The 19,542-nt window shown below is 39.8% G+C and overlaps 1 protein-coding gene across 5 annotated transcripts in view; it reads left to right on the plus strand.

Moving 5' to 3' along the window:
* TTN (titin) overlaps positions 1–19,542 on the plus strand; it is a 266,895-nt gene that overhangs the window by 177,387 nt on the left and 69,966 nt on the right. For all 5 annotated transcript variants that reach the window (XM_040643349.1, XM_040643355.1, XM_040643369.1 and 2 more), the window contains 38 exons: positions 17–131; positions 237–521; positions 621–772; positions 1,680–1,827; positions 1,977–2,154; positions 2,580–2,701; positions 2,796–3,083; positions 3,196–3,492; positions 3,614–3,800; positions 4,172–4,287; positions 4,383–4,682; positions 4,877–5,176; positions 5,270–5,375; positions 5,477–5,673; positions 5,757–6,062; positions 6,151–6,429; positions 7,020–7,319; positions 7,434–7,736; positions 7,850–8,215; positions 8,528–8,830; positions 8,964–9,263; positions 9,895–10,191; positions 10,296–10,580; positions 10,676–10,969; positions 12,265–12,564; positions 12,666–12,974; positions 13,059–13,249; positions 13,721–14,150; positions 15,451–15,759; positions 15,886–16,034; positions 16,117–16,149; positions 16,243–16,372; positions 16,462–16,761; positions 16,853–17,170; positions 18,101–18,397; positions 18,509–18,808; positions 18,898–19,212; positions 19,313–19,461. In XM_040643349.1, coding sequence (XP_040499283.1) covers positions 17–131; positions 237–521; positions 621–772; positions 1,680–1,827; positions 1,977–2,154; positions 2,580–2,701; positions 2,796–3,083; positions 3,196–3,492; positions 3,614–3,800; positions 4,172–4,287; positions 4,383–4,682; positions 4,877–5,176; positions 5,270–5,375; positions 5,477–5,673; positions 5,757–6,062; positions 6,151–6,429; positions 7,020–7,319; positions 7,434–7,736; positions 7,850–8,215; positions 8,528–8,830; positions 8,964–9,263; positions 9,895–10,191; positions 10,296–10,580; positions 10,676–10,969; positions 12,265–12,564; positions 12,666–12,974; positions 13,059–13,249; positions 13,721–14,150; positions 15,451–15,759; positions 15,886–16,034; positions 16,117–16,149; positions 16,243–16,372; positions 16,462–16,761; positions 16,853–17,170; positions 18,101–18,397; positions 18,509–18,808; positions 18,898–19,212; positions 19,313–19,461 — 9,354 coding nt within the window. The remainder of the gene's footprint in view (positions 1–16; positions 132–236; positions 522–620; positions 773–1,679; positions 1,828–1,976; positions 2,155–2,579; positions 2,702–2,795; positions 3,084–3,195; positions 3,493–3,613; positions 3,801–4,171; positions 4,288–4,382; positions 4,683–4,876; positions 5,177–5,269; positions 5,376–5,476; positions 5,674–5,756; positions 6,063–6,150; positions 6,430–7,019; positions 7,320–7,433; positions 7,737–7,849; positions 8,216–8,527; positions 8,831–8,963; positions 9,264–9,894; positions 10,192–10,295; positions 10,581–10,675; positions 10,970–12,264; positions 12,565–12,665; positions 12,975–13,058; positions 13,250–13,720; positions 14,151–15,450; positions 15,760–15,885; positions 16,035–16,116; positions 16,150–16,242; positions 16,373–16,461; positions 16,762–16,852; positions 17,171–18,100; positions 18,398–18,508; positions 18,809–18,897; positions 19,213–19,312; positions 19,462–19,542) is intronic.

The following is a 19,542-nucleotide window of genomic DNA, read 5'->3' on the forward strand; positions in this document are numbered from 1 at the left end:
TGATTCGTAACTTTAGGTTACTGGATTACAAAAAGGAAATAAATACTTATATCGAGTATCTGCAGAAAATGAAGCTGGTGTTTCAGATCCATCTGAAATTCTTGGTCCTCTAACTGCTGATGATGCATCTGGTAAGTGGATATTTTGTTTTTAGATTTGGGAATAGCGCATAACTACTTCAGGGTATGAGGGCCTTAATACATTACTGGAAACTCATTAATTTTTCTTCTTGGTAGTTGAACCAACAATGGATTTAAGTGCATTTAAAGATGGCCTGGAAGTTATTGTCCCGAATCCTATCACAATCCTGGTTCCAAGTACAGGCTATCCAAGGCCAAGTGCAACCTGGTCTTTTGGAGATAAAGTACTAGAAGCAGGAGACCGTGTGAAAATAAAAACCTTATCTGCCTATGCTGAACTTGTCATTTCTCCAAGTGAACGTCCGGACAAGGGCATTTATACACTGAAATTAGAAAATCGCGTGAAAGCAATTTCTGGAGAAATTGATGTCAATGTAATTGGTAAGGACCTAAACTTGTGTTATATAAGGTGATTTGACAGTATTAAGAAATATTGGTTCAAGCTGTTACCTATATTGATTTCTAACTGCATTTTCTCAGCTCGCCCAAGTGCACCCAAAGAACTGAAATTTGGTGACATAACCAGAGACTCGGTACATTTGACTTGGGAACCACCAGATGATGATGGAGGAAGTCCATTAACTGGATATGTTGTTGAAAAACGAGAAGTCAGCCGGAAAACATGGACTAAAGTGAGTTTTGAGCAGCAATGCACCAACACCGGAGAAAAGAGTGGGGGAAAGCCCACCATGCTGGGATGCCAGACATAGTTTATATGGTTTCACTTTGCCTTGCCGAAAAAGAACCAAAAACTTTTTTAAAATGTCTTGATGCTAATGCTTTCTGAGGTAGTTCAACCAAAATTTGGTATAATTGCCTTATTTTGTGCTTTACCAAATTTTCTAAGTTTACGAAAAAAATAAAACGGAACCTATTCCTTTGATACCTGATAAGTACCCAATATGTCCTATTAAGCTATAAGCCATTCTAAGGACACTAAGTACTTGATTCCCTGGTGGTCAGACTTCTCACTCCACTAGATTATCTTAGTTGGCCCAATCTACCATCTTTTTTTTCTCCTTAGTTTATTACTGTTATTTACTCATTACTGTTTTTTACCTTGATTTAAAACCATATTTCTGGGGGCACCTAAGTGGCTCAGTCAGTTAGGCATCTGTCTTGGACACCTGAGCCGAAGACAAATGATCCCAGGGTTCTGGGATGGAGCCCAGCATTGGGCTGCCTGCTCAGTGGGGAGCCTGCTTTTCCCTTTCCCTCTGCCCCTCCCCCTCCTCACGCTCTCAGGAGCACTGTCTAATAAGTAAAAAAAAAAAGTCTTTGAAATCGTGTTTCTAATGTCCAAGCTAGAGGAAAGACTCAATACCTTATCTGCTACCTTTTTAATGTGTATAGACTATGAAAGTTTCACCTTAATATATTAAGGTCCAAATATTATGTCTTCTCTGCAACTTTTTTCTTATATGAAATAATCCTTATCATTCAAAAACAATTTCTATTTGTATCCCTGCTCATGATAAAAATCTTTTGACTCAGGGAAAGGGTTTTTGGGCAACAAGTAATTGTATTTCTTTGTCCCAGGTTATAGACTCTGTGACTGACCTAGAATTCACGGTTCCTGATCTTGTTCAAGGAAAAGAGTATTTATTTAAAGTCTGTGCTCGTAACAAATGTGGCCCCGGAGAACCCGCATATGTTGATGAACCTGTAAATATGTCAGTTCCTGCAAGTGAGTACATCCTTGATGATTTCTTATCTAGCCTCTGATTGCCATTTTCACTTTTAGACCTGGAATTGAAGTTATGGGGGAAAGGCACGGTTGGCAATATGGAGATTTCATAGATGACCTAAGACTGACTCTCTTTAAAATGTTTATAGCGGTACCTGACCCACCAGAGAATGTTAAATGGAGAGATCGAACAGCCAACAGCATCTTTCTAACATGGGATCCACCTAAACATGATGGTGGTTCACGCATCACAGGCTATATAGTTGAAAAATGTCCACGTGGCTCTGATCGATGGGTTGCCTGTGGAGAACCAGTTGCAGAAACAAAGTAGGTTTTTATAATTATTTTTATATTTATTTTTATATTTATAATTATCTTATAACTATATAAATAAAATATAAATTGTATTTTTATTTTATATTTAATATCTATATTTTATATATTTTTAAATTATTTTAGAATTATGGCACACAAGTAAATGTTTCATCTTCCTCACTAAAATGAGTGTTTTTCTTTTAGAAAACGTGTTACTTTTTTTTCACTGAGAATTCCCCTGGTGTGCCTGTCCAATTTTAAAAAGTGCTGCTGAACTTATCCCCCCTCCAAGGTTTTCATTAGTTACAATACTGAAGCAATCCAGAATTAATTTAAGGAGTAGTATTCTATTAAGATTAGGTATGAATTTTAGAAAGATTATGAACACTAGAGGTTATGTGCATTATAGTAAAATATCCTATTTTGTTTTCCAATAGAATGGAAGTGACAGGTCTTGAAGAAGGTAAATGGTATGCCTACCGCGTGAAGGCCTTGAACAGGCAAGGTCCTAGCAAACCAAGCAAACCCACAGATGAAATCCAGGCTGTGGATACACAGGGTATGTATGTTGGGGTTTTGTGTTATTAACAAGGCCTCTGCCTTTAATTCTGTTTGAACTTGCTAACATCGTAAATAATCTTTTCCAATTTTAGAGGCCCCAGAAATCTTCCTTGACGTGAAGCTCCTCGCTGGTCTCACCGTAAAAGCAGGAACTAAAATTGAACTTCCTGCCACTGTAACTGGAAAACCTGAACCTAAAATAACTTGGACAAAGGCCGATATGCTTTTGAAGCAGGACAAAAGAATCACCATTGAAAATGTTCCTAAGAAATCCACGGTGACCATCATGGATAGTAAGAGGAGTGACACCGGCACATACATCATCGAGGCCGTGAACGTCTGTGGTCGGGCCACTGCGGTGGTGGAAGTGAACGTCTTAGGTGAGCGAGGCTGCCATTTCAAAAATGGGCAAACTCATCGCAGCTACTTTTTAAAATCAAACAGGATTTTTTAAAAATGCTTTTTTTCCTGAATGTGTAATGTCATCCACAGACAAACCTGGACCACCAGCTGCTTTTGACATCACAGAAGTGACCAACGAATCATGCCTTCTAACATGGAACCCACCACGCGATGACGGTGGATCTAAAATCACAAACTATGTTGTGGAGAGAAGAGCGACGGACAGTGAAGTGTGGCACAAGCTCTCATCAACTGTCAAGGATACAAACTACAAGGCAACCAAATTAACACCCAACAAAGAATACATCTTCAGAGTGGCTGCAGAAAACATGTATGGTGTTGGTGAACCAGTTCAAGCCTCTCCAATAACAGCTAAATTTCAGTTTGGTAAGTTTCTCATTAATCCATTGGCCAAAATTATTTTAAAAAGATTCTTGTGCCAAACTGGGATTTGAGTGTCAAATTTATATACAGGACATGTAACACTTATATCCTTATCTGCCTATAGATCCACCTGGACCTCCAACTCGCCTCGAACCTTCTGATATCACTAAAGATGCAGTTACTCTCACATGGTGTGAGCCTGATGATGATGGTGGCAGCCCAATCACTGGATACTGGGTTGAAAGATTAGATCCTGATACTGATAAATGGGTCAGATGCAATAAGATGCCAGTAAAGGACACAACATATAGGTATGTCCAATTATCTCCATCAAGATGTTAAGATAGCAGTATATATCATTTTTCATTCTTTAGCATTCCTTTTGATTATACATTCTTATATATTACCATAAAATTTTAAATTATTTTTATATTTTGTATTACCACATAATTTCAAAAATGATATAAATTCCATTCAAGGACACATTTCTTAATTTCTTTACTGTAAAACATTGACTTTCTGTAAGTTGCAAAGTGGTCTTCCAGTATATTATGAGAATGACCACTGTTATAGATACTATAATTACATTGGTACATTTGACCAAATCTAAATTTATAATGAAATCTTTTCAGTTAAATTTCTGCTGATCATGGTATCCAATTCACACTTTTCCCTAATTCAGAGTGAAAGGTCTCACCAATAAGAAAAAATACAGATTCCGTGTGTTGGCTGAAAATCTTGCTGGACCTGGAAAACCAAGTAGAACAACTGAACCAATCTTAATAAAGGATCCCATAGGTATTATTTATATATCTTTCTGTGGCTATTTTGAAGCTTCTATTAACTCTTTTTTTGACAAACCTAAATAATGGTTTTATTTCATTGGTTTGCAGATCCTCCATGGCCTCCTGGAAAACCAACTGTGAAAGATGTAGGAAAAACATCATTGATGTTGAATTGGACAAAGCCAGAACATGATGGAGGGGCAAAGATTGAGTCTTACGTCATTGAAATGCTAAAGACCGGAACAGATGACTGGGTCCGAGTGGCTGAAGGTGTTCCCACCACTCAGCATTTGCTCACCGGTCTCATGGAAGGGCAGGAATACTCATTCCGAGTCAGAGCTGTAAACAAGGCTGGAGAAAGTGAGCCCAGCGAACCCAGTGACCCTGTGCTTTGCAGGGAAAAACTATGTAAGTCACTCTTGATGCTTAAAGTATATAAGTTCTTCTAAAGTATATCTGAGAAATACAATATGAGAAAAAATGAAAAACTCATTACTAGATTGTTTCATCCTTGCTATGTGATTTCCTAGTTACTATGAGAGAATTCAGTGAAGACTGAATATTGGACAATAAAAAAATCGAATTCTCTTTTTCTTCTTTAGATCCTCCATCACCACCTCGCTGGCTTGAAGTTATTAATATCACAAAAAATACAGCAGACCTTAAGTGGACAGTTCCTGAGAAAGATGGAGGGTCCCCCATCACCAACTACATTGTGGAAAAGAGAGACGTGAGGCGAAAAGGCTGGCAAACAGTGGACACAACTGTCAAGGACACCAAGTGCACCGTAACCCCACTGACAGAGGGCTCTTTATATGTGTTCCGAGTTGCTGCAGAAAATGCCATAGGACAAAGTGACTACTGTGAAATTGAGGACTCTGTCCTGGCCAAAGATACCTTTAGTATGTTCTCTGACTTCATCTTTGTGACGCCATTTGTTGTAGATTATTACCTTTCCCTCTGCTTTTTCTAACAATTGAATGTTTTGCTTCTAGCCACCCCTGGGCCACCCTACGCTCTTGCAGTGGTTGATGTAACCAAGCGACATGTTGACCTGAAGTGGGAACCACCGAAAAATGATGGTGGACGACCAATACAGAGGTAAAATTTTAACTAATTCATAAAGAATAATTTACACTCAGCTGAAAATTCATAACTTTGTTTTCCCTATTTAATGCTAATGAAATGTTTTATTTCAATAGATATATCATTGAGAAGAAAGAAAAGTTAGGTACCCGTTGGGTGAAAGCTGGAAAGACCGCAGGACCTGACTGTAACTTCAGAGTAACTGATGTCATTGAAGGAACAGAGGTCCAGTTTCAGGTTCGGGCAGAAAATGAAGCAGGCGTTGGTCACCCAAGTGAACCCACAGAAATCCTGGCAATTGAAGATCCAACAAGTAAGTAGCATCAGTTATGCAGAGGATATTGTCTAGAGCTTGATGATGAGATCACGGATGTGAATGTTTCACACTTTTTTCAGGTCCTCCTTCACCTCCCCTTGACTTGCATGTGACTGACGCTGGGCGAAAGCACATTGCCATTGCCTGGAAGCCTCCAGAGAAAAATGGTGGAAGTCCTATTATAGGATACCATGTTGAAATGTGTCCAGTAGGCACTGAGAAATGGATGCGAGTTAATTCTCGCCCCATAAAAGACTTGAAATTCAAAGTTGAAGAAGGCGTTGTTCCTGACAAGGAGTACGTTCTGAGAGTGAGAGCTGTCAATGCTGTTGGTGTCAGTGAGCCATCTGAAATCTCCGAAAATGTGGTTGCCAAAGACCCAGACTGTAAGAACACCATTTCTTTTATAATTAATAAAACAGGCTTTGCTTACACATTGCCCTTTGACAATCCCCTCTTTTGGATATCTTACAGGCAAGCCAACAATTGACATGGAGACACATGACATTGTTGTTATTGAAGGTGAAAAGTTAAGCATTCCTGTTCCCTTCCGGGCTGTCCCAGTTCCAACCGTTAGTTGGCATAAAGATGGCAAAGAAGTCAAAGCAAGTGATAGATTAACAATGAAGAATGATCACATCTCTGCACACCTTGAAGTTCCCAAGTGTGTCCATGCGGATGCTGGAGTTTATACCATTACGCTGGAGAACAAGCTCGGCTCAGCAACTGGAAAAATCAATGTCAAAGTCATAGGTAATCATTCTTTGATGAAATACCAGATATTATTCTTCACATGTTAGGAAAATTAGTTAACTTTGCAGGGTTAGTATAAAGGGTTTCATGAGTTGGCCATTTGTAAGCTAAGTGTCCTTCCAGGTGATTTCTTCCCATATGAGAAGCAAAACAATTATAGAGGTGAAAGTGCTAGTTAAATTCTGATTAAACTAATTTAATTCTGTTGTAATTACTAGCATGTGAAGTACTAAATAAAAGAGTATATCCAAAGGATGTTTAAATTGCCAATATTCATTTATTAATTGTATTTGCATTTTCCTGTAGTGTTTTCTCCAGGATCAGTAATATTTTCTACCCCATCCCGTGCGGATGGTGTTTAAAAATTTGCGAGCGGGAGGGGCAACTTTGCTTGGACCGAAGACTCGGGGGCTACTGACATTTAGTAATTGGGGGCCAAGGATGCTAAATGGCCTGCAGTGTAAGGAGGGGATACTCCAACACATCAAAGATTATCCCACCCAAAATGTGGATAGTCCCACTTAGAAAAAGAGTGTACTATAACATGCTGACTTTTCATCTTACGATAATTATCATTTCATTTCTAATAGGCCTACCTGGACCATGCAAAGATATTAAAGCAAGTGACGTGACCAAGAGTTCTTGCAAATTAACCTGGGAACCTCCAGAATACGATGGTGGAAGCCCAATCCTTCATTACGTCCTGGAACGCAGAGAGGCTGGGAGGAGGACATATATACCAGTCATGTCTGGTGAGAACAAACTGACTTGGACCGTAAAAGATCTCATACCAAACGGTGAATACTTCTTCCGTGTTAAAGCTGTCAACAAGATTGGTGGAGGCGAATATATTGAACTGAAAAATCCAGTCATTGCTCAAGATCCAAAGCGTAAGTTTGGGCACGGATATAATACAGCTAGGAATTAATATGCATTTTTTTATTTAAAAAAGGTGGGCTTATATTAAAAACGTACATATTAACAGGTTTTTCCTTATTCTTCAGAGCCCCCTGATCCACCTATAGATGTTGAGGTTCATAATCCTACAGCTAAGGCAATGACTATTACGTGGAAGCCGCCTTTGTACGATGGAGGGAGCAAAATAATGGGTTACATCATAGAAAAGATTGCTAAGGGTGAAGACAAATGGAAGAGATGCAATGAACACCTAGTACCTGTCCTGACCTATACAGCAAAAGGACTTGAAGAGGGAAAGGAATACCAATTCCGAGTGCGAGCAGAAAATGCTGCTGGCATTAGTGAACCTTCTCGGGCCACTCCTCCAACCAAAGCTGTAGATCCTATTGGTAAGTTTTGTTTAATGGGGCTGCCGTTTTCCCATTGTACCATAAAAGAGATAATGTTTTGTCGGATGTTATGATCAGAATTGAAAGCAATTACTGTTTTTAAATCATTACAGATGCCCCGAAGGTCATTATGAGAACAAGCCTTGAAGTGAAACGGGGTGATGAAATAGCACTTGACGCAACCATCTCCGGGTCACCTTACCCAACTATTACGTGGCTAAAGGATGAAAAAGTCATTACACCAGAAGAAATTAAGAAGCGAGTAGCACCCACAATTAGGAGGAAGAGGGGTGAAGTTCAAGAAGAAGAGGAACCATTTGTCCTGCAGCTGACAGAACGTTTGAGTATCGACAACAGTAAAAAGGGAGAATCTCAGCTACGCGTCCGAGATTCTCTCCGACCTGACCATGGCCTGTATATGATCAAAGCTGAAAATGACCATGGTATTGCCAAAGCTCCTTGTACTGTCTGTGTGCTGGGTAAGTAGGTACAACTACACTTCTCAATGGAAGAAAGTCTATACAAGAGTTTTAGTAAAACATATAAAAGGGGTTTGGGCCAGGGGAGGGGGATAAAAGAAGTAGGAAATAGCCTCAGCAAGGTATCCTCAGTCCCATTTTTCCTCCCAGCTACGTAAATGAAATCAACCAAACTTGTTGTTAGCTAATGTGATACAAAGACAGATGTAGGAAAACAGAAGTTTATGTTAAAGGGGCATGCTGACATTGATATTTTCCATTGCAACCACTTCTACTCAAATTTTTAATCACTGCTGTTTTTTGAAATATTAGATACACCGGGACCACCAATCAACTTTGTATTTGAAGATATTAGAAAGAACTCCGTCCTCTGTAAATGGGAACCACCCCTTGATGATGGCGGCAGTGAAATTATAAACTACACTTTGGAAAAGAAAGACAAGACAAAACCTGACTCAGAGTGGATTACTGTCACTTCAACACTTAGACACTGCAAATACTCAGTGACAAAACTGATTGAAGGAAAAGAGTACCTCTTCCGTGTAAGAGCTGAAAATAGGTTTGGGCCTGGACCACCATGTGTTTCAAAGCCACTTATAGCTAAAGATCCATTTGGTAAGGTTCTTTTAGCATCTACACTTTGCGTTTTTATCATATGCATGGGTATATATGTTATCATAGCTTATAAACTTGAGTTTTTATATCATACTAGGGAATTAATTCAAACATGCTATTGTTCTTTTATCAGAACCACCTGATGCACCCGATAAGCCCATTGTAGAAGATGTAACCAGCAACAGTATGCTAGTGAAATGGAATGAACCAAAAGATAATGGAAGTCCCATCTTGGGTTATTGGCTTGAAAAACGTGAGGTTAATAGTACACATTGGACTCGTGTCAACAGAAGCCTTCTGAATTCTTTGAAGACCAATGTAGAAGGCCTATTAGAAGGACTCACCTACGTCTTCAGAGTATGTGCCGAAAATGCAGCTGGACCTGGAAAGTTCAGTCCCCCTTCAGATCCCAAAACAGCACGTGATCCAATCTGTAAGTACTTTCTTACAAAGTGAGCGGGGTACAGCATGGTGACTATAATTAAGTCACTTAAGTACTATATTACATGCTTGAAAGCTCTTAAGAGAGTAGATCTTGAATGTTATCACTACCAAAAGAATGATAACTGTGTAAGGGGATGGAGGTAAAAACTAACGTTGTGGTGATCATTTTGCAATATATGTATCAAATCATCATGTTGTATACCTTAAACTTACCAAAAAAAAAAAAAATCAAGCAAAATTCTAACAATGAATACAGACACACATTAAGGTTACAATGGAAAATTTTAAACATCTGTATTTTTTATTTTAATGTTTTTTTTATTATATTATGTTAGTCACCACCATACAGTACATCCCTGGTTTCTGATGTAAAAGTTCAATGATTCATTAGTTGTGTATAACACCCAGTGCACCATGCAATACGTGCTCTCCTTACTACCCATCACCAGTCTATCCCATTCCCCCACCCCCTAAACATCTCTATATATATAACTTAAAAGTTTCACAGACAGTACTTACCCATATTACATGCAATGCATTCTGGGGAAAAGTGGATAGAGTACGTTGTCCATTTTAAAAGCTTCAGTGAGTTCTGATTTGTGTATCTGCATTCATTCTAGCTCCACCGGGGCCACCTGTCCCAAGAGTCACGGACACAAGCTCTACAACTATTGATCTAGAATGGGAACCCCCAGCTTTCAATGGTGGTGGGGAAATTGTTGGCTACTTTGTTGATAAACAGCTGGTTGGCACAAATGAATGGTCACGCTGCACGGAGAAGATGATCAAGCCCCGTCAGTACACTGTCAGAGAAATCCGAGAGGGTGCCGATTATAAACTTCGAGTGAGTGCTGTCAACGCTGCAGGTGAAGGACCACCGGGAGAGACAGGACCTGTTACTGTGGCTGAACCACAAGGTAATTTAACAGTTACATGAGTAAGATTATGGATATTTTCCTAATATGGGATTTTTTTTTTCCATCTTTCTTGGGCTAACGTATTACTGTTCTCTTTCAAACAGAGCCTCCGACCGTGGAACTAGATGTTTCTGTCAAAGCTGGAATACAAATAATGGCTGGAAAGACTCTGAGAATTCCAGCTGTGGTAACTGGTCGTCCGGTGCCTACCAGAGTATGGACCATAGAAGAAGGGGAGCTGGATAAAGACCGCGTTGTAATAGAGAACGTTGGAAACAAATCTGATCTAATTATCAAGAGTGCATTGAGAAAAGATCATGGCAGATACGTGATCACAGCTACCAATAGCTGTGGTTCCAAATCCGCGGCAGCCAGAGTAGAAGTTTTTGGTAAGGAATGTTACATGGATTTTCATAGGGTTCTCCTAAGTGATACAATTGAGCGCATTGATTTTTATGGTTTTTTTTTTTTTTTATTTTTTCAGATGTTCCTGGACCAGTTCTTGACTTAAAACCTGTTGTAACAAACAGAAAGATGTGTTTACTTAACTGGTCTGATCCCGCAGATGATGGAGGAAGTGAAATCACAGGATTCATTATTGAAAGAAAAGATGCTAAGATGCATACCTGGAGACAACCAATTGAGACTGAGAGATCTAAATGTGACATCACAGGCCTCATTGAGGGGCAAGAATATATGTTCCGTGTGATTGCCAAGAACAAGTTTGGCTGTGGCCCTCCTGTTGAAGTAGGACCAATTCTTGCAGTTGATCCACTAGGTAAAAGAGGTTTTCATTGTGTTTTCTTTGTGTTTGCTTCTAGTTATGTCATTTATTTATTGAGCCTTATTTCAAACTCCCCAGGAGTCCCATGATCTATAGCTAGAGAGTGATAAGAAAGGTAAATCAAATAACTACCAGCAACTTTAAGAATACTGTATTTGCTATAATTTCAATGTAATTTTTGGCTCACTGTAATTTTTGCAGAAATCCGTGCATGGTTTTGCATACTGAAAAACCTGAATCTACTGCAGCTTAGTAATAACCTAAAAATAGTTAGACATACTCCATCTCTGCAATAGAATACACTGGAGTAATTCACTTAATAACTTTAGTACTTAAAGGGAGTTCATTATTTTTGAAAGATTACAGGATCGACAACAGCCTTATGACAAATGTCTTAGCCTTCCTTTAGCCCTCAAATAGTCTCCACACTGGAAGGATACGGAGGCCCAGAATCAGAAAAGGCCACCAGAGAATAGAAATCTAAGGAAAGGAAATCTCCTTAGTAGGAGCAAATGTGAAACCCTAACATTGCACACACTTGGAGACACATCCTGACAACCCATCCAAGAAACTCCCCCAACCCACTCCCCAAGAAACAGAGGCTTTATTCCTCCTCCACCACCACCTCCCTACCAACCAAAAACAGAAAATTACAGCCTCACTGCGACAGTTCATCTCACACGTGTCTGCCGTGGGTCAAGCTGTACGAGAGGGAGCAGAGCTGAGCTTCCACCACACAGCTCGGCTTCGGGTTGCGATAATCATCAACAGGAGAGGATTAGGTCTAGTGTTAGCATTCACACTTCTTCTTTGTTTTGTCCTTTGGGCACAAAACTACAGCAGCATTGCATAAATTCTCTTTCTACTCCATTTTAAACCCCCGCTTGGAGGCAACTTGGTTCAAAGGGTGTTCAGTAGTGCTATCCACTGTCTGTTAATCACGGAAACACTTTGGTCGTCCAAGGCAAAACTTCACAGACCTTCTCTTCTATTCATTAGGATCAGAAGCTCTCCCAGTGACAGAGGTGTAAAAGATCTAAAGTGGTAAAAATAACAAAAGCATACAAGCCCTTCGATTTATTTTTAATCCACAATTTTGACGTAAAGCTTACTAAGAAAAACTCTGCCTGTAATCATTCTGTAACTGATAGGTTTTCAGAAGGATTTTAAAGATGGATGTAAGGTTATGCCAAACAGAAACCTATTTTTCACATAACTAATTTGAAGTGAAATACTATCTCTTACATGAATATTTGATGCTTGTCATTTCAACTTGCCTCTGATTTAAGGTCCTCCAACGTCTCCTGAGAGGCTCACATACACAGAAAGGACGAAGTCCACTATCACCCTTGACTGGAAAGAGCCCCGCAGTAACGGTGGCAGTCCCATCCAAGGCTATATCATTGAAAAACGGCGTCACGACAAACCCAACTTTGAAAGAGTTAACAAGCAACTCTGCCCAACCACATCTCTTCTGGTTGAAGATCTCGATGAACACCAAATGTATGAATTCCGCGTCAAAGCCGTCAATGCAGTTGGGGAAAGTGAACCATCCCTGCCTCTTAATGTGGTCATACAAGACGATGAAGGTGTGGAATCTGAGCCTGATTTGAGCGCACTTTATGGTGCTGCCTTTATCTCATAGGTTGAGCAAACATCTTATGACTTTTTCTTTCCCTTCTCTTTACAGTGCCTCCAACTATTAAGTTGCGCCTGTCTGTTCGAGGAGACACTATCAAAGTTAAGGCAGGAGAGCCTGTTAATATCCCTGCAGATGTGACAGGCCTTCCGATGCCTAAGATTGAGTGGTCCAAGAATGAAACTGTGATTGAAAAACCCACAGATGCACTTAAGATAACAAAGGAAGAAGTATCCCGAAGTGAGGCAAAGACCGAGCTTATCATTCCCAAAGCCGTCCGGGAAGACAAAGGCACTTACACCATTACTGCTTCCAATCGCCTGGGCTCAGTGTTCCGAAACGTTCATGTGGAAGTATATGGTAAGGGACCTGCTTCCTTTGCTCAAAACCAAGTCCAGTGTCTAAGAATTGTCTTCTCATTCTCCTCTCTTGGCTCCTTTCCAGATCGTCCATCACCACCAAGAAATCTTGCTGTTACTGACATTAAAGCTGAATCTTGCTACTTGACATGGGATGCCCCTCTAGACAATGGTGGCAGTGAAATCACCCATTATGTCATTGACAAACGTGATGCAAGCAGGAAGAAAAGTGAATGGGAGGAAGTCACCAACTCTGCTGTAGAGAGGAAATATGGGGTAAATTATCCTAAATGTTTTCTTATACACATTAAAAGGACATGACTCTAAATTAACACCATTCTGGCATAGTCTTGGAATTTAATGCTTAAACTCAAAACTGCACATAAAAAAGATTTATCGTAGTTTTTAGCACCATGCGCATAAGGCAACTTAGTAAATACTATTTGGTAAACCAATTCTCTTTTGAGAGATCCACTGTTAGGAACAATAAATACACATATATTTTTTTAAATTTTTTATTTAAATTCAATTAGCCAACATATAGTACTTCACTAGTTTTTGATGTAGTGTTCAATAATTAGTTGTGGATGCCTTCTCCACATTTGAGTCTATGTATTTTTAAACTATATATTTACTTGATTTTAATAATTTCATTGTCTTCCCTACGAAAAGAACTTGAATTTTAACATAAGTGAAATCAACATAAGTATGTTGTTTTTAAGAAATCATTATTCATCTGATTTCTAGGTCTGGAAACTTATCCCCAACGGTCAGTATGAGTTCCGAGTTAGGGCAGTGAATAAATATGGAATCAGTGATGACTGCAAATCAGATAAAGTTGTCATTCAAGATCCCTTCCGCCTCCCTGGACCTCCGGGAAAACCAAAAGTTCTGGAGCGCACCAAAGGGTCGATGCTAGTGAGCTGGACTCCTCCTCTGGACAATGGAGGCTCTCCAATTACGGGCTACTGGCTGGAAAAGCGAGAAGAGGGAAGTGCCTACTGGTCACGTGTTAGCCGAGCACCAATAACCAAAGTGGGATTGAAAGGCGTGGAATTCAACGTTCCCCGCTTGATTGAAGGTGTTAAATACCAGTTCAGAGCAATGGCAATAAATGCTGCAGGAGTTGGTCCTCCCAGTGAACCATCAGATCCAGCTATTGCAGGAGATCCTATATGTAAGTCTGCTTCCATTTCTAGAGCTTACAAAGAGCACAGACACTAAATGGATAATTCTGCTCTTAAATTTCTTGCATTTTTCTATGCCAGCTTATTAAAGTAAAAACCCTATACTTACATATATGTACTTCTGATACTCTATATGTGTGTATGTATATACATATATACACACTACACACACAGCTATACGTGTGTATATTTCTGAGGAATCGCAATGATAAAGACCCTAGACTATAAGCTCCTCTCGGTTCCCATACCCCTATCCCATTAGATACTATGGAAATGATCTCCCTCCCTAAAGAGACCCTCTAGTTGGAGTTCAACAAAAAGCAAAATGTTAACTTTTCAACAGCATATTTGACCAAAGATATGAGATTCTCAGGCACAGTCTGTGAGGTCAAATAAAAGAAAAAAAAATTCTTCTGAAAGCTCTACTTAGCAGATCAGTTCAAAAACTAAAATACCATGGCCTTAATGATTAATTATATTTGCTATATATCTGATTAGATTCTCTGTAGAAAAAAAAATTCAGCTACTTGTTAAAAAGATTTAAAATACTCTAAGGTCTATATGGAGCATATATTTAAAATGAAGTAGTCATTCATTCATTCAGCAAGCTCATATTGAACGTTTGCTATGTGCAAGGAACTGTGCTAAGCACTAGACAGGAAGAGCTAGGGTTAAAAAGGCTTTCTATAATGGTAAAGCACTGTCAGAAATGTAAAGGATTGTTATGCATCGATCTTTTCCCTAAAGGGCATACACTCAGTCTGTGTTCAAGGATTTATCAGCTAATAACGAAATCATTTTTTTTAAAATTTTAACGTAAATTAGGGGCACCTGAGTGGCTCAGTCAGTTAAGCGGCTGCCTTTGGCTCAGGTCATAGTCCCAGGGTCCTGGGATCAAGCCCTGCATCGGGCTCCCCGCTCAGTGGGGAGGCTGCTTCTCCCTCTCCCTCTATCAGATAAATAAAATCTTTTGTTAATGGAAATTAAAACAAGTTTTTAGTAGAGAATATTTCAGTCTCTTCAAAGGGATCTTAAAATAGATGTATATTCTATTTATATACAATTGGTAAAAAGCTATCTAGAGATAGTGTATAGTCTCTTTAATCCCAGTTAGTTGTTTGCTTTCTTTTGTTTTACATTAATGCGAAATGCAAAGATACTATTTCTTATATTCTCTTCTCTGGAAGGTAATTTATTCCTTCGGAATTCCTACTTTAGTATCCAGTAGATTAAATCTGGCATTCCATTGGCTTCAAAATTTGTTACACTTTGTTTTTTTCTTCTTCTTAGATCCACCTGGGCCACCTTCTTGCCCAGAGGTCAAAGATAAAACAAAGTCCAGCATCTCGCTGGCATGGAAACCTCCAGCCAAAGATGGTGGCAGTCCAATCAAAGGCTACATTGTAGAGATGCAAGAAGAAGGCAGTACTGACTGGAAAAAAGTAAATGAGCCAGACAAACTGCTAACCACCTGTGAATGTGTGGTGCCAAATCTGAAAGAACTCCGCAAGTACAGATTCAGAGTGAAAGCTGTCAATGAAGCCGGGGAATCCGAGCCAAGCGATACAACTGGAGAGATCCCTGCCACAGACATTCAAGGTACTCGTCCTTTATTGCGTTTATGTATCCTTTGCTCTGATTACGAAAGTAATTTCCCGGGGATAGGTCACTTACTTTTTTGAAAAAGGTAAGCTAAATCCTGTTCTATTATTCATGGTATTACAGAGGTACCAGAAGTTTTTATTGACATTGGAGCACAAGACTGTCTGGTTTGTCAAGCTGGCTCCCAAATTAGGATTCCTGCTGTCATCAAGGGACGCCCAACACCAAAATCATCGTGGGAGTTTGATGGAAAGGCAAAGAAGGCAGTGAAGGTAAGAAAAATATAATTTTCTGTGTCTCCCATTGATTCACTCTAAGGAATATTAATACTACAACGATCTTCTTTTCTAACAGGAAGGAGTTCATGACGTACCTGAGGATACACAGGTAAAAAGAAAAAATGGAAGTGATTCAGAACACAGTTGACTGCAGCACTGCTCTCATTTCATCCAATGTATGACTACTCTTTTCTCTGTATAGGTGGAGACTGCTGAAAACTCATCAGTAATTATTATTCCGGAATGCACACGAGCTCACTCAGGCAAATACAGCATCACAGCCAAGAATAAAGCAGGACAGAAGACAGCACATTGCAGAGTCAAAGTCATGGGTAAGAAAGATTTTAAACGTGACCATAGAATGAGAACAAACTATTTTAAACAAAATGACATTGCTTACGTGGTGATTTGCATCCAACAGATGTACCAGGGCCACCCAAAGATCTGAAAGTCAGTGACATCACAAGGGGTAGTTGCAGACTCACATGGAAGATGCCAGATGACGATGGAGGAGACAGGATCAAAGGCTATGTTATAGAGAAGAAGACAATCGATGGAAAAGCCTGGACTAAGGTCAATCCAAACTGTGGAAGCACCACATTTGTGGTTCCTGATCTCATCTCTGAACAGCAGTATTTCTTCCGCGTGCGTGCAGAAAACCGTTTTGGTGTTGGTCCACCTGCAGAAACCGTTCAGAGGACCACAGCCAGAGACCCAATATGTAAGTTTTTTTTTAATCCAAGATTAATTTCTCAAATTTGAAGTATATCATTATAAACAATGCTTAATACTTCCTTTCCCTATTTTTAAAGATCCTCCTGACCCCCCCATTAAACTCAAGATTGGCCTCATAACAAAGAACACCGTACACCTATCATGGAAACCCCCAAAGAATGATGGGGGCTCCCCTGTCACCCACTATATTGTTGAGTGCCTTGCATGGGACCCTACTGGGAAAAAGAAAGAGGCATGGAAACAGTGCAACAAGCGTGATGTGGAAGAACTGGAATTTACTGTTGAAGACCTCATTGAGGGCGGCCAGTATGAATTCAGGGTCAAGGCTGTCAACGCTGCAGGAGTCAGCAAACCTTCAGCCACTGTGGGCCCAGTGACTGTCAAAGACCAGACATGTAAGTCCCGGCATATTAACCAAGAATGTCCTCTTTAGGAATGCCTTCCTAGAAATTTAGTATTAGTCCAAAGAGAAAAAGAGAAGTATCTGTACGTCAGGAGGCTACTGTGAGTGGAGTGTGAACGTGGCCATCTTAATCACTCATTCCCTCACCTTCTACAGAATTATCCTATTTCCTTATATGTTACACCTTTCCCTTATTTGAAGGAGATGATGTTTGGAATTTCCTTACTATGATTTTCTGCATCATCCTCAAAAAGGGGAAGAAAGTAAGCAGTTATCTGCTCAGCAAATTTTGAGACCCATTTATCTTCACAATCAAGTTTCTTTTTCTCTAAGAAAAAGATACATCCATTTTAATAAATATAGACAGCAAATGTAATAATTCTTCGTCTATTATTGTTACCATCCCTACTGCTGTGTTTGTTCAGTTCCCTCTTCTAAAATTAGGAGGGGTGTAGTCACTGCCCTCTTTGCACATTCTTCCACTAGATTCATGGAAAATGGAAAGTTGCTTTGCCTCTACTAGCAGTTGTATTTCTTAGGAAGGGAGTTCTCTCAGAATAAAAATAGTAAGTCCTCTCATAACTCTCTGCATGTTTAAGGAAATATGCATATATATTAAAGGGAATATCATGCTACTACAATCTTCACTTCTCTCTGCCCTTTCTCAGTATCTCCATGCATAATAATACCAGGTAAGAGAGAGGCAATAGCTGGTTACATAGCCACGTGTGGGTCCAATAAAGGATGATGACCACATATACCTGTTCTCCAAACTGGTATAAGTTAGTTGAAATCAAATCTGTTCTTCATATTGGGCTGGGCTACAAAGCCTGCTGATAGTAGATATAAATATCTTTATAGGCACTATAAATTCTACTTTCTGTCCCTAGTGACCACTTTTTTTTTTTTTTAAATAATCTAGGCCCACCATCAATTGAGCTAAAAGAATTCATGGAGGTTGAAGAAGGAACGGATGTTAACATTGTGGCCAAAATTAAAGGTGTGCCATTCCCAACACTGACCTGGTTTAAAGCTCCTCCAAGGAAGCCTGACAAGAAAGAACCTGTTGTCTATGACACCCACGTCAACAAACTGGTAGTGGATGATACGTGCACCTTAGTTATTCCACAGTCTCGCAGGAGTGACACTGGCTTATATACCATCACAGCTGTGAATAACCTGGGAACAGCATCAAAGGAGATGAGACTGAATGTCCTCGGTAAAGAGAGCACGGCTTTATTAAAACTACATGTTTTTCTGTCCTAAATATGTTATTGGGCTTTAAAATCATTCTTCTAATATTTTCTTTCCTTTTTTGAAACCATTTTAGGTCGTCCTGGCCCTCCAGTGGGCCCAATAAAGTTTGAATCTGTTTCAGCAGATCAAATGACATTATCTTGGCTTCCACCTTTGGATGATGGAGGGTCTAAGATTACAAACTATGTAATTGAGAAGAGAGAGGCTAATAGGAAGACATGGGTGCATGTCTCCAGTGAACCTAAAGAGTGCACGTACACAATTCCCAAATTGCTAGAAGGCCATGAATATGTGTTCCGAATCATGGCCCAGAACAAATTTGGTGTTGGGGAGCCTCTTGACAGTGAACCTGAAACAGCGAGAAACCTCTTCTGTAAGTAGGACATGTTTTACATATAAAAATCACTCTTATCTGTTGTTTTTCATAAATTCTTATAAATCAATGTGATTTCTTTTCCACAGCTGTCCCTGGAGCACCAGATAAACCAACCGTTAGCAGTGTGACTCGCAACTCCATGACTGTCAACTGGGAAGAGCCAGAATATGATGGAGGCTCTCCTGTGACAGGGTACTGGCTAGAAATGAAAGACACCACTTCAAAGAGATGGAAGAGAGTTAACCGAGATCCTATCAAAGCCATGACTTTGGGTGTTTCTTATAAAGTGACTGGTCTTATTGAAGGTTCTGATTATCAGTTCCGTGTATATGCAATCAATGCTGCTGGTGTGGGCCCTGCAAGTCTGCCATCAGACCCAGTGACTGCTAGAGATCCAATTGGTAAGCCTTGAAACCATTCCTCCTCCCCCCCAACCCCCGCCCCCGCCACCAAACTGCCATGGAAAAGTCAAGAATACTAATGTATACTGGTTCTTTCCAGCCCCTCCTGGTCCTCCAATTCCCAAAGTCACAGACTGGACTAAATCATCTGTGGATTTGGAGTGGTCTCCCCCACTAAAAGATGGTGGATCCAAAGTAACTGGGTACATCGTTGAATATAAAGAAGAAGGAAAAGAAGAATGGGAACAGGTAGCTAACACTTGGCATTATGGAAATATATTATAAATAAGCTATAAGTGTAGCTGTTATTCTGAATGCCATTAATTTCTA

Source organism: Ursus maritimus, unplaced genomic scaffold (genome assembly GCF_017311325.1).
Source record: "Ursus maritimus isolate PB19 unplaced genomic scaffold, ASM1731132v1 scaffold_1, whole genome shotgun sequence".
NCBI classification, from domain to species: domain Eukaryota; kingdom Metazoa; phylum Chordata; class Mammalia; order Carnivora; family Ursidae; genus Ursus; species Ursus maritimus.